The sequence below is a fragment of the Pseudopipra pipra genome, chromosome 17 (genome assembly GCF_036250125.1).
Source record: "Pseudopipra pipra isolate bDixPip1 chromosome 17, bDixPip1.hap1, whole genome shotgun sequence".
Taxonomy (NCBI): Eukaryota; Metazoa; Chordata; class Aves; order Passeriformes; family Pipridae; genus Pseudopipra; species Pseudopipra pipra.
The window spans coordinates 2,416,424-2,429,325 of record NC_087565.1 but is presented as its reverse complement, the minus strand read 5'-3'; the positions used below and the strand labels follow the sequence as shown (position 1 = coordinate 2,429,325).

At 42.0% G+C, this 12,902-nt stretch overlaps 1 protein-coding gene across 1 annotated transcript; it reads right to left on the bottom strand.

The window, feature by feature from the left end:
* Positions 1–1,074: 1,074 nt before the first annotated feature.
* Positions 1,075–12,246, bottom strand: LOC135423830 (protein-glutamine gamma-glutamyltransferase E-like). The gene is made up of 13 exons (XM_064674473.1): positions 12,164–12,246; positions 10,286–10,453; positions 9,713–9,955; positions 9,056–9,174; positions 8,453–8,581; positions 7,333–7,510; positions 7,039–7,174; positions 6,270–6,373; positions 5,562–5,807; positions 4,306–4,611; positions 3,096–3,253; positions 2,750–2,883; positions 1,075–1,391 (listed from the first exon to the last, which is right to left on the bottom strand). Exons 1-13 carry the CDS (start codon positions 12,171–12,173, stop codon positions 1,244–1,246), a joined length of 2,079 nt encoding a protein of 692 aa, XP_064530543.1. The 5' UTR covers positions 12,174–12,246; the 3' UTR covers positions 1,075–1,243.
* Between the last annotated feature and the right edge of the window lie 656 nt (positions 12,247–12,902).

The window sequence follows — 12,902 nt, the reverse complement described above, 5'->3', positions numbered from 1 at the left end:
GCCAGGAGAAGAGAGAGGGCACCACCGTGGGCTCCTTGCACAGCCTGTCTGTAGCTCATCCCATGCCCAGTGTGGGCTCACACTGACCTCGTGTGACGGGCAGCAGGGAACCTGGGGGGCTGCAGGTGCCCTTCCAGAGCAATTTTGCAGGCTGCAAGGGCAAGAGAACTTTATAGGCAGTCTGAGCTTGGGCTCCTCAGCAGTGCAGGGTCCCTGTGTTGTGTGGTGGAAGTTGGGGCACAGAGCTGGCTCAGGGCACTTGTGAAAGTTTTGCTGCTTCCTGGCCCAACAGTCCAGAGTGCAGTAGAGCAGTGGCTTGACTTCCCATCCCCTTCATCCACGCAGATCATTTTCAGTCAGAGATGGATTTAATGCTGTACAATTGTTGGCCACAAACCAGGTCTCTCACTGGGCTACACCTGGTTCACTTGCTCCTGGAACCCGTCTTTTGGCCTGTACCAATCCTTCCATAGAGGGCTTAAGTTAGTTTTACTAAACTTGAACTCTAAAAGATGACTTCCTGGCACATAATCTATAGTGAAGAATTCCTAACTCTTCTCAAGTTAAAATACCCTTAGACTTAAGATTACCCTCCTTTTGATTCCCGAAGAAGACTTTCAGCAAGTGCAAAATATCAACATGCTAAAATATGTATGTTGAGCTGGGCAATTATCCCAATGTGTTTGTCAAATTGGGCACCACACAAATTCCTGTTGAACATTTCCTATGCTTCATTTAGTCACTGTGATTTACAAAAAAAAGGGGGAAATGTCAGGACAGACTCTGTAGCAAAGAAAACAAAGCTAAATGACATAAATTGGGCAGCTCATCCTCGCTGTGTTCTGGTATCACAGTTGCAATAAGGAGAAACACTGCCTTGGAACTCCATTGTATGAGGCTTTCAATGTGTAAAAATGAGTTTATGAATGTTTGTGCAGAGACATCTGGAGCCAGGAGGAATTATTTACAAAGAAAGCCAGACAAAAGTCAAACAGTCTCCAAATAGAAGGTAAAATGTTGTTTTTAATAACATGGACACTCACAACAGCAAATGAAGAATCAACCATTCCTCAGTTTATTTGAAATTACAGTGTAAAATTGCAATGATATGATCTTGGCAACCCCCTTATCACAGGGAGTGAGAATCTGTTTTGCTGATTATCTCATTGTTATCTATCCAAGATTTCTTATCACGTTTTGTTCAATTTATACACACACAGACCATTCTTTGAATATCTTCACATTAATTAGTCACATTTACCATCTTAAAGGTCTTGATATCTCTGAATTTGTCACAGGAGAAATTAACAAGTAGATGTTTGGGACCCGCCTCAGAAGGGAGGAGTTTAAACTTGGTGCTGGATTTCTCGCTGGCTTTCAGTGGTGGTATGCTAAAAAAAAAAGGGAAAAATATAAGCTGAAAACAAGCTTGTGCATCATGCTTGAGGTTCTTCCTTGTTCTTCCTGGAACAAGGACTAACTTCTGATGACTAACCATCTTTCACCTTAAGTAAGAATTCCTGTCAGCTCAATGAAATATGGCCATGGAGAGACTACACAGGACTTGGCTATCTGATGAGTGTTTAAATCCTCAAATCCAGGCATTAAGGTCTTTCATAAATTCATTATGCAGCGACCCAGATAAGCCCACAAAGGGGGACATAATAATATCCTATGAGATAAGACTCCATGCAGAACAGTGGGTGTAACACACATCACTGAATTATTGAAACAGAATAATCTGAGACTGAAGAATGTTAATACCAAACTCCTGAATTAGAATAGATTAGAGCACCAAGAAAACCTCAGTGTTTACAGAGCAGGAAATTCTGAATGGAAGTTAAAGTGTTTTGCACTGGTGTAATTTGTAATTCTTGGAAGCTCTTGTTTATGTTTTTCCCTTACCCTCCCATATTGCCTTGTTTTGCCTGAGGATGAAATTGGATGGGATAGACAACATGAAGTTACTAAATTCCCTCAGGAGAAGATAAATTATGGGATGGACTATTTCTAATTGGTCATGTGCCAATGGCAATGTTAGGTTGCTGTGTTTGTTTGTTTGTTTGTCTGTGTATTCATTTAAACAGCACGCTCCCATATCCCAGGTATTTTTTCAGAAATAACTGCATTTGTGAGGATATGTTGAAATTTGGGTGAAATTTTGTGTTTGTACAAAATGAGGAACAGTCTGAAAATTTAACCTTTCTGTTTAAGTTGTGAAATACTGAAGAAAAAAGTGCAGGGCAAGATGCGAAGTCACCAAAGCATAAAAATAGGAACCTGGGGTCTACAGTAGAAGGAACCTATCTTATTCCAGTCTTCTCAACACTATCTCAACATCATCAAATAGTTTCCCTTGGATCAGAACAAGAAGGTTCAAGCTGTCTGGCCTGTAGCAGCATAGACAGCCTCAGCAAAATTTACAGCTTGGATAAGCCTATTTGTTTTGTTTGTTTTTTGTTTTTTTTTTTTTCTGGAACTGTGTTGACCTGCTAGATAGGCAGGAAAACAAGTTCTGTCCAATTATGGCAGTAATTATTTGACTTCCCAAACTATGGAGCCAAAGCCTGGCTTAGGTGAAGAGCTGGTTCATCCCTGTGTGCTTCATTATGAGATGTTACACTGTCTGGCCTCCCAGGTTGCAGCAAGAAGAGGATGTCTCATCCCACTGTTTGGTTCCAAGTCATCCATGCCTAAATTCTTGTTCATGTGTCTTTAATGGCAGGAAGGAGGCATTTCTGGTACTCACCGTAACTCAAGGATTCCTGTGAGCAGGTCACTGCCTTCGACCTGCAGCACACAGTCCATCACCTCTGTATCAATAGGATTGGTAAATACCACTTCCACATCCACTTCTTTATTCACTTTTGCTTCACCCAGCACCTGTGCAAAGAAAATGCTTGTCAGGCCAGGTTCCCTGTGTTCTTTTCCATCCAAAGCCCCCTCAGGCATCAGAAGAGGAGTCACTAAGAGAAGCTGTGATGAACCATGGCAGAACGTGAGCAGAACATCTCTTTCAGGGAAGAAGGTGCTCCTAAGAGCTCATTTTCCCTTTCCTGTGCCACTGCAGTTGGAGCAAAGGGACAGGAATTCACCTGTACATTGATGGCAGGGTTGTCCAGGGCGATGTTTCTTTGCACGAGCACTTGAATCCCATCTTCTACATGACATATGGCTGTGACCTGGATTGTTTTGTCTGTAGTTAACTGCTGCTGGTATTCATTGTATTTTATCCTAATGGGAAATTGTTTTTCTGGAAGGGGAAAAAAAAAAAAAAAAAAAGAAGTATACACACTTTTATAAGCCCATGGAATCTCATACCTAACATCAGTATTTCCCCTTTGTGCTGTGTCTGGAAGTAGGAGGGCCTTCAGCCATCACTGCCAAACTCAATTCCTGCAAATCTATCAGTTTGCTCTAGAGAGGTAGTGATTTATTCAATGTTGTCCCTTCTCCATTCACTGTTCTTGTATTGCTTGGCTTGTTTTCTTCCCGATTGCTCTGAAAGATGCAGCAGCTGGAGTTTAAGGAGCTTTACCAGTGCCTCTCCATTTGTTATGGGACATGCTGGGATAGGCCTCATCAGTCCTATTTGCTCATGACATCCTGAGATGAACTGAATGACATCTTTACATTGCTTTTATCTTTCCTGGCCTTTTCTGCTTTTTATTATCATGTGTTTTTACAGCATTTTCAATGCTATAATTCAAACTAAAGAATGGTAAGGGGTCTCCTCTGTTACTGAATCCAGGCAATTCCACATTTTTGGCCACTTGTACAATAAACACCAAGTTCAGAAAAACTGCAGAGAGGTCTTTTACTCCACACCAGTTCTTCAATAGAAACTTTCTTTTCTGTAGAGCTTAGTGGGCTATTTCAGCTGTTTCTATTCCTCACACTTCAATTCCAATGTGCTAATGGACTGTGTTCCTTGTTTCTGCTGTTAGCCATGTCCTGTTACCTTTCAGTAAAGTCCCTCATAATTCATCAGAACACATTTAGTTGGAGTTTATTTTAATTTTGTTGTCCATAACTTTTTTTTCAAAATGCAGATTTTGTTAGATGAAACTTCATGATTACTCACTGTCTTCTTTTCACTCTTAAGATACTTTTTCCAAAATATGAAAAGTACTTGGGGACATGACATGCCTTGTTAATGTAAGTGCAATGTAATATTTTTTTCAGCCTTTTCTACATACAAATCTAAGATTGCAGTTTCTTAGAGCTCTTTCTCCCAAGTTGACCAACTTCCAATGCCCATTCACTGATAAAACAATTATGATTGAAAGTTGTTTGAAAAATTACCTTCCTTAGGAGACAGAGTGACAGAAATGGAGTCCTTCCAGATCTCACGAACTGGTCTTCTGGTGTACAGAGTGCTCCAGGCAGTCATTTTTACATCAACAGTCTTAGGATAAGGCTGTAAATTTGCAAGAACCAGAAGCAGGTTGAGATCTTTGCCAACTTCCAGAGAGCCAGCCACCTTGAATTTCCCTGAGATGTCAGGCTTCTGCTCGATCTCCTCCGGTGTTGGTGCTGTAGGATCAAATTTATCCTCCAGTCCCAGCTTCTTACGGGCTTTTTTAAAAATATCTCTTTCTTTTGTAGAGCCTGTCAGAGAGAACCATGAAAATTATCCTTAACACTCATGGTTGCTAGAGACAAGCTAGAAGAACATGGTGTCTCTACTTAGAAACAGGCCTTCTGTTTTCCACAGCCCTACCTCATTTCCTGGATCTGCAGTCAGAAGTGTCACTGTCCCTATAATAGTGGGTTTTTGGAACACAAAATCTTGAATCCAGAGTTTCTCACTCTCCCCTTTTCAATCCCTTTTTATGGCTGTGACGTTTAGAAATGTGAATTCTCATTTGTTGATACAGAAAAGGTCCCTAAAGTAAGGGAAGGCTGATGGTACCGTGTGGTGGGTTGTCTCTGGCTGGCAGCCAAACATCCACCCAGCACCTCACTCCCCATTTCCACAGGAGGGGAGAAAACAGAAGGGAGGGGAGAAGACTCAGGGATTGAGATAATGACAGTTTAACAGGGAAAGAAAAACTGTGCATGAACGAAGGAAAAGAGGGATACATTCATGACCCCACATCAGCACGATCAGACCCAAAGGTCTGGCAAGTTGTCAAGCTGTTTGATCTTTTGAAAGAGTTGTTTTTCATGGGCCAAAGCACTGTTTTAGCTTAGGTTTCTGTAACAGGCCTTTCATCCTGCAGACAAATAACTGGGTTGTAGCCTAATTCTCACTAATCAGAGGCAGGCAGTGCATGTCAGCAATAGGCAGATGGAGCAGTGAATGTTTTATTTGGAGATACTTGGACTTGCCTTATTGCAGCCCCATAAAGCAGCTCCACATCAGAATGGGCAAGGCAGTATTTTTTGCTCTTTACCTTCACTTCCCTTTTCTGTTAGAACTTAAGAAACAGAGTATAAATTTTGCTCCCACCTTATAGATACACAAAAATGCCCACTAAGAGGCTCCTAACCCAAAGTTTATAAGCTTTGGGGGATGAAGCAGCTGCGTAAACAGAAGAACCAGTGTTTTTATTTACCTTCCTCATATTTATAATCCCTGGTGACATCTACACGGTCATCCCTACCGACTGCCTTCGTGCTGATGGATGCACCAATTTCAGTGGACTTAGACAATATTAATGTTTTCTTTCCAGTTGCTGAGTCATAATTCCAGTACATGCAGTCTGCATTCACTTCTGCAAACACGAATGGGCAGTCATAGTCCAGGTCTACTTCTCCTTCTTTGACGGCGTTCCGTGAGGCAGGACCACACTGATAAATTCCTACAGCATCAAGAAAAAATAATTTAGGCCCAACCAAGCCTTTGGCAGTAAACAGATTACTAGGCAAACGTTTATCAGTGATTCCTGAATTGCCAGTGCTGCTGTCCCATTCAAGCCCTTTTATCCACACAGACCCTCATGCCATCAATGTATCGTGTTTATCCTGAATGTACATTGATTTATGTTATATTACCCCTTTAGTTTTCAATAGCTCTTGATACCTATATTGGAAATATGGGAATTGATGTGGAAAAACTGCTCTTAGAAGCCTGGTTTCTTTCTTGGCATCCACAGGTGATCTGAAGCATTTCTAATGCAATAGATAAAGGATTCTCTTCTGCAACTATTTCTGAGCAGGATGAGAAACTGCTTTTACAATTCTTTTACTTAATTTTTTTTTTCTTTTCACTGAAAGTGACTTTGTAATTTTTTAACATTATTCCTGAAATAAAATTTGTGTACCTCCACTTTCTTCTTGGGGAGTTGCATCCAGAATTTGCCATCCACTGTATGAGGGGCCCAAGTCATTGCGTGTAAACCAGCTTTCATTCCAGACGTGGAAATTCCTACGTGCAAAAATGAACAAAGTAAGCTGCTAGTATGTGTTTATTAATTCCTCTTCACATCCTTTAATCAGCCATCTTAGTTAAATGGATTAAATGCCTCAATTTGCACAGGTTCTTATCTCAGGCTCAGCACTTCCACTCTGACCCTGCCTATATTAACTAGGTGACTTCTGCTCTTTGCTGAATGCAAGCCTGTTTGAACTGCATTTGATGCTTAATAGCAGCAGCAGATAAATTATTTTTCACATGAAATTATGTCAGTGGAAGAAAAATAAAGGCAGCAAAGCTGGTTCTGTTGAGCTTTTACAGTTTAACATGAACTGTTTTTGAAGAATAGTTTCAAATTAAGTCAAGTCCCCACTGATATTTCCAGTGCAATATTGCAGTCATTTGTGCCATCATAACTGCAACTTTGCCTGCTCTGGCTTTAATTAGCTGTTGCAATTCATGTCACAATTCTCTGTTTAACTGCGAAAGAGTGAAAACACCAAGTTTTGTAGTACTATTTTGTAGTATGTTTTTTTAGTTGATCCTGTGCATATGTGTAGTTGTTTTTAAGGCAATTTTTAAGAAGAAGATAAAACACTGATCATTAGAATCTCTACTCTGAACCTGAAGACACTATAGGCATTGGATAAGCCCTACTATTAAATATTGAGCCTTACCATATGCTGTCAGCTCCCCTCTCCAAATGATTTCCCTCTGCATCATAAAACTCATCCACACGCAGGTTTCCATCTGCATCGTGGGCAGAGCTGAAGTTTGTGATTGTCCGAGTGGGAATCCCCAGACACCTGAGCACTGAAGAGTGAACAGGAAACCTCAATCAGAAGTCAGTATTTCTGGAAATTTCATATAACACAGTAATGCTTTGAAATAATTCCCTGCAGGAAGTGTTACTGGTCCTTATTTCAATGGAATCTGTGCCATGTCAGTTAAGTGTGTGACAGAAAACATACCTGTGGTCAGTACTGCTGCAAAAACCCAACACTGTCCGTATCTAACAGGTTTGAATCCTGATTTCTTCCAGCTTTGCAGGATTTCACCACTTCCAGTCCAGCTGGTGGGATTTTTCCCACCCTCGTAAGTTCCACTCCAGTTTCCCAGCACCACCCCTTGGTCATCATTGGCGTTGACCTGAAAAGATATTCACTGTATTTATGGTGAGGTAAAGTAAGAGTTTACAGCCTGTCTGAAAGGGGCCTGGGAGTTACAGCAAAATGCCAGTGCTCCCTCATCATAAAGGGAAAGCCCATGCTGGGCTGCATTGGGAAAAGTGTCACCAGGAGGGTGAGGGAAGCTGTTAACACCCTTTAATTACCCCTGGTGAGGCTGTGCCAGGAATCCTGTCTCTAGTTTCAGGTCCCTGAGTTCAATGGGATGTTGAGACACTGAAAAGGGCCCAGGAGGGAGGGTTACCAAGGTGGCCAGGGGACCTGGAACACAAAATCTACAGGGAGAAGTTGAGAGCACTAGGCTGGTTCAGTCTGGTTAAGAGGATAGGGGGAATGTAAAAACAGCTTGCAGATACTTGAATGGAACACACTGAATGTGTGTTCTTACTAATCTTTCTCTGTTATATAACAGAGGCAACAGCAGAAGGTTGTGGCTTGGGAGAATCATGTTTGACATAAGAGAAAAATTCCTCACTAAGATAGTAGTGCAGCTCTGGACTGGTCACCCAGAGAGGCCAGGAAACCTCCTTCCTCAGAGATTTTCAAAGCAGCCTCACAAGTCCATGGCTGAGCTGGCCTAGGACCACTGTAATTCCACTTCAAATGGGCAACTGGACTAAAGCCCTTCAGGGTCCCTCAACACACCACCCCATGTCTTGTATTTTAGGTTTGACCACTGGACATCAAAGTCATACATAACAGAAATACCACAGATGAGATAAATCCAGCAGGCTCACATCAGATGATCGCCTCGGTGTTTCTCTGGCCCATATTTCACCACCCACACTGTCTGGTGCATACAGACAGTGGCCTAAAATTCTCTGAGAAATGTCTTTCTATTTACTTTCACTAACTACTTCAAAAGGGCAGTTGGTGGTTTGGACTTTTAGAACATGTTCCTTACCATTGCACTGAGGACACGGCCCAGATATCTGGGGTCATGTCGGTGAGACACATCAGTGACAGGGTCCTGACGGTAGTACAAGCTTCGATCCATTATGGAAAGGCAAATGTCGAGGATATCCCCTTGAAACTGTGTTACAGAAATAAATTAGTGGTTTGGAAGCACAGATTACTAAAAGTCAGGGTGCAGAGAGCCACATAAGCATTGAATGTTGGGTTGTTTGTTTTTTTTTTAATCACCAGATGAAGTGCTGTAGCTCAGCCAGGAATTACTCTATAAAAACGTGCCCACAACAAACTCTGAAGGTCAGAACTCACAGAGCTTGGAATCTGTGGGCTTTGCCTCTCCTACAGTATTTTACTGCTGTAATGCTACTTAGTGTCTTAATGAAGACACAAGGGTTTCTGCTGGCTGCACCTCCAAGGCAGAACACTGATGAATCAATCACAGATCCTCATTAATCACTGTGTTAACAAGTTCTGATTTCAACACCAGGCTCCTGCTCTTCAGAGAGGTGTGCGACGAACTGGAAAAGGCAAACGACCCAGTTCATGCAAAAACCAGAGCACAAACCAACGCCTGGTGTTCCTGCACTGCATTTACCTGCCCAAAGTTCCATCCAAAGCCGCTGATGTGATCTTTATTGCCTGCAAAAATGATGCCAAATTCTTCTAGCACGTATTCCTCACACTCAGCCTGGCTAGGCAGGAACACATCGTCACCTGAAAAACCAACACAGAGGGAGGTACAACCACAGCAGGCAGAATAAAACAAAACTTCAGGAGTCTTGGCCTCCATCTGTAAGAATGCTTGCAGATATCTACCCTTTGATATTCTGGGTGTTATAAAGAGATCATGAAACTCATGATTTTCTACAGCTAGAGAGAAAGGTGGGTGGTGTCGGAGGGAAGACAGAGGTATGACACTGCCAAATCTGTGACAAGATGGTAAATATGATTATTTCCTTGGTTCTACAGAGGCCAGACACACTATTCTAAACTTGTGCAGAAGTAGGGAAGCTCTGTCAAAAGCAGAACTTAATCTTTTAGGGCAAGGAGCTGTCCAGTAAGTACGTGAATGGAAATGATTTTATGCACCAGAAGGTTCTAGCAAACTGTTAAACCCTTTTTTTTTTGTTGTCATTAGTACTCTATGTGGTCAATGTTCAGTCCCCGTATTAAACTATAGATCAAATGCTGCAAATGTTAATGAAGCTGCAAGAAACTTAATTCTTTCAGGGGAAATTTGACACGTTCATACCTGAAGACCAGGGGTTAAAAAGCAGAACAAAAGTGCCAAGTCTCGCTGTTGAGGGGCTGCCACTTGCAGTACTTTGAACACTCAGCCTGTAACGTCCAATGACAGCGTTATGGGGGCTGGAAATGGAGATGCTCAGAGAGTTGGAACTGCTGGACTGTAGAACTGCACTCCAGCCCTCTGTGCTTGCTGTGCTGGAGATCCCAAACGTGGCTAGAGTCTTAGTTGCCTTTGAGGGTTTTGGACCTTTTAAGGAAAAAAATAAACAGCATTTTTTCCCCCCACTTTACTGAAATAGAGATTTAATCATCTCCAAACTCAGCAGGGATGTAACCCTCCCCTCAGGGATGTAACCCTCCCCTCAGGTGAATTTGTGCCATATATTGGAAAGTGAAGGAAGCTGTGACTGCTCACTGAGTTAGAGGTAACACAACAAACACCTCAGATGGTTCCACGACTCTGTGAACCAGCACGTTGTCTCTGAGGGATGATCTTTCTGCTCTGCAGTGTGTATCAGGCCAAAAGAATGTCCTGAGGCAGAATTACTCTCTCTGTGAAGGAAGCTGGGAGCCATACCTGTTTCTGCAATGAATATTAAGTTTTGCTCAGGCTGTTCTGTTCCATTGAAGGTGACAGTGAAGGCCTGTCCTCTCCTCACAACCAGTTCATCACCAGAAAATTTACTTGTGTGGTGTTCTCTTGCATTTTCTTTCAGGTGCCAGTTGATGCTTGGCTGCGTTGCAGCTGTGGAGAAGTGAGAAGAGCAAGAAAACTTGAGGGTCCATCCAAAGAGGAAGAAGCATAAACACACTGAAGAATTGCTTATTGCTTTCTACAGGTAATTGGTGCCCGTGTGAGGTTTCCACCAAATCCAGAAATAATTTATATGTGAGCTTTTTTTTTTGTTTGTTTGGAAGAGAGTCCATTTTGCTTAGGTTGCTAGAGATTATCTGGTACTAAAGAAAAATCAGAAAGGCGTCTAAGAGTAGAGAAACCAGAGAGAATTGAATATTTGTGAGTTACTTGGATAAAATTCTGGCTGAAGTCTCTCAAGATGTCATTCATTCTGACATGGTGTTATACTGACAGAGGCACAGCCTTGCTGACTCTGAATGAGAAACAGGGAAACCTGACTGAGCTGAGAAACACTTCCTGTGTATTTTCAGCCATGACATGATCTCCAGCTCCATTTGAGTCTCACACAGTTGCTACTGTTGGAAGCACCTAATGAGAATGTGTTGGTGGACACTGGGCTGTCACTGTTTGGCAGAACTGGAGAGAGAACATTACTAATAGTGTTGTAGAAAACTCTTACACGTGAACTACGGCTTCAGAGGCTAAAGAGATTAAACATCTGAGATTGGTTTGGCTCTGGCATAATCAGAGCCCATGGAGGGTTCTCTAGTAGACTGATGGTTTCATTGAAATGTAGAAGAAAAGAGGAAAAAGATTGGGTTTTTTTCCCCCCCCAAAGGCATTGTGTGCTTTTTAAAAAATATTTTTTCTTGCCCTTCATTATTTTTATTATTCTTCATTTCCTCTCCCCCTGCAAAGAGGGAGAGTAAGAGTGTGGTCCTTAGTAGTGAAACATAGTTATCCTGTGCCATTATTGAGTAAAAAAATTCATTATCCTGTGTTCAACCAGATTTATTAGTGTAAGGAATTTTTTACAGTAGGATCATAAGTTTATCAAGTTTAGACAAGCCTTGAAATAATTCCATTAGTTGTCTTAGCAATGTAGTCACAGTTCAAATGGGGAAGAACACGTTTTTTTACAATATTGACATAAGCAGCACATACTTCAATTTTTCCAGGAACACACCTACTTAAAAAAAAATAAATCTTCAGAAACTTAGCAGTGAAGAACATCTATTGTAGAACCAGCTGAGGGCTCAGACAGATTTGCCTTTAGAAAGGCAGGAGTTGGAAAAGCAACATGGGGCCGTTTATACTAAACTGGTCAGTTTGCATATGTAGAAATATTAGCATGTGAGCAAAAAATACCCCACCACTGCAACAATCCAACCACAAAGCAAAAATCCCCTAAACTTTTGCATCCTATCTGTCTTAACTACACTCTTCAGCCTTCTCATTGTAGCCTTCCTCAGCCTTTGCAATGATACCTTCTTGAAGTTCTGCTTCATTTGCACGTGTCTGACAACTTCAGACAGCTGCAGACTTTCCCCTCCTTCCTATTTGCAGAATGCAACCTTGTTATATCCGTTAATATACCTGTTTTCCCAACTCTCACTGGGAGAATTGCAGGGAAAAAAACGCAGTTCCTGTGAAAATCCTCCTCCTAACTCTGGATGGAACAATTTTCTCCTCCTTTTCTTTCTCGGGTCAAAGCTCCCTAGAGCAGCAGCGACCTTTCAGTGCCCATGACAGGGCTGAACACTGTGGGTGTAAGGAAAGAACAAGCAGCACCACAGAAGGGGCTTTGCCCTCGCTCACCTTGGCCCATATCTGAGCAGCACGTCCTCTGTGAGCAGCTTCTGAGTGGCCTCCTCTACTTCTGCTGGCTCAAGGAATGGCTGGTGCCTTTCACTTCTTTAAGGTTTGTTTGCAATATTTCAGTATTTCCTGTGGGGGTGGAGCCTTTGCCCCCAGCCCTGGTCTGACCAGCGGGGCTCGAGGATTCATTTTCCATTCATTTTTCACTCTCTCAGCCCTCACAGCTTGACCTTGTTTCCTTGCAACTTGATATCTGAAAGCTTGGACAGTATTTATTCCTAACAGTCTGGCCACTTGTTAAGAGTTTCTTATTTAAAGCTAGAAGAAATTCAACATTTAGTCGCTTTCTGTTATAATGATAAAATTATAGGAATAGCATAACCCCTAACAATAATAATAATAATTTAGGGTTTCAGCCTTTCCTTGGATACTCAGCAAATTGTTTTTCTTTGATAGAAAGGTTAGTTATGTTGAAAGAAAAACCCCAGCAGTCCGTTTATGCTGGCAGACAGTACGTCAGGAAGAACAAGTTGTGGCTGTTGTGTCAGCTCCTGGTGTTTATTCCCAGCTCTGGCTAAACTGCCTCGCAGGCCTATGTTGTGCTTTGTTTGTAAAACAGGTGAATGATGCATACCAGACCTTTGGATTAAAGATTATGGGCAAAGGTTGAGAACGAGGGCTAAATTAATGAGAAATATTAACAGTAGTCAGAACACTCGTCAAGCAGAATGCATCTGAC

Bases quoted from the DNA above. Each gene is read 5' to 3' on its own strand.
- LOC135423830 (XM_064674473.1), bottom strand. The intron at 7,175-7,332 runs GTATGTTTTCTG...TTCACTCTTCAG, and splicing joins TGCAGCAGTACTGACCACAG to TGCTCAGGTGTCTGGGGATT. The intron at 5,808-6,269 runs GTACACAAATTT...TTGATGCTGTAG, and splicing joins TCCCCAAGAAGAAAGTGGAG to GAATTTATCAGTGTGGTCCT.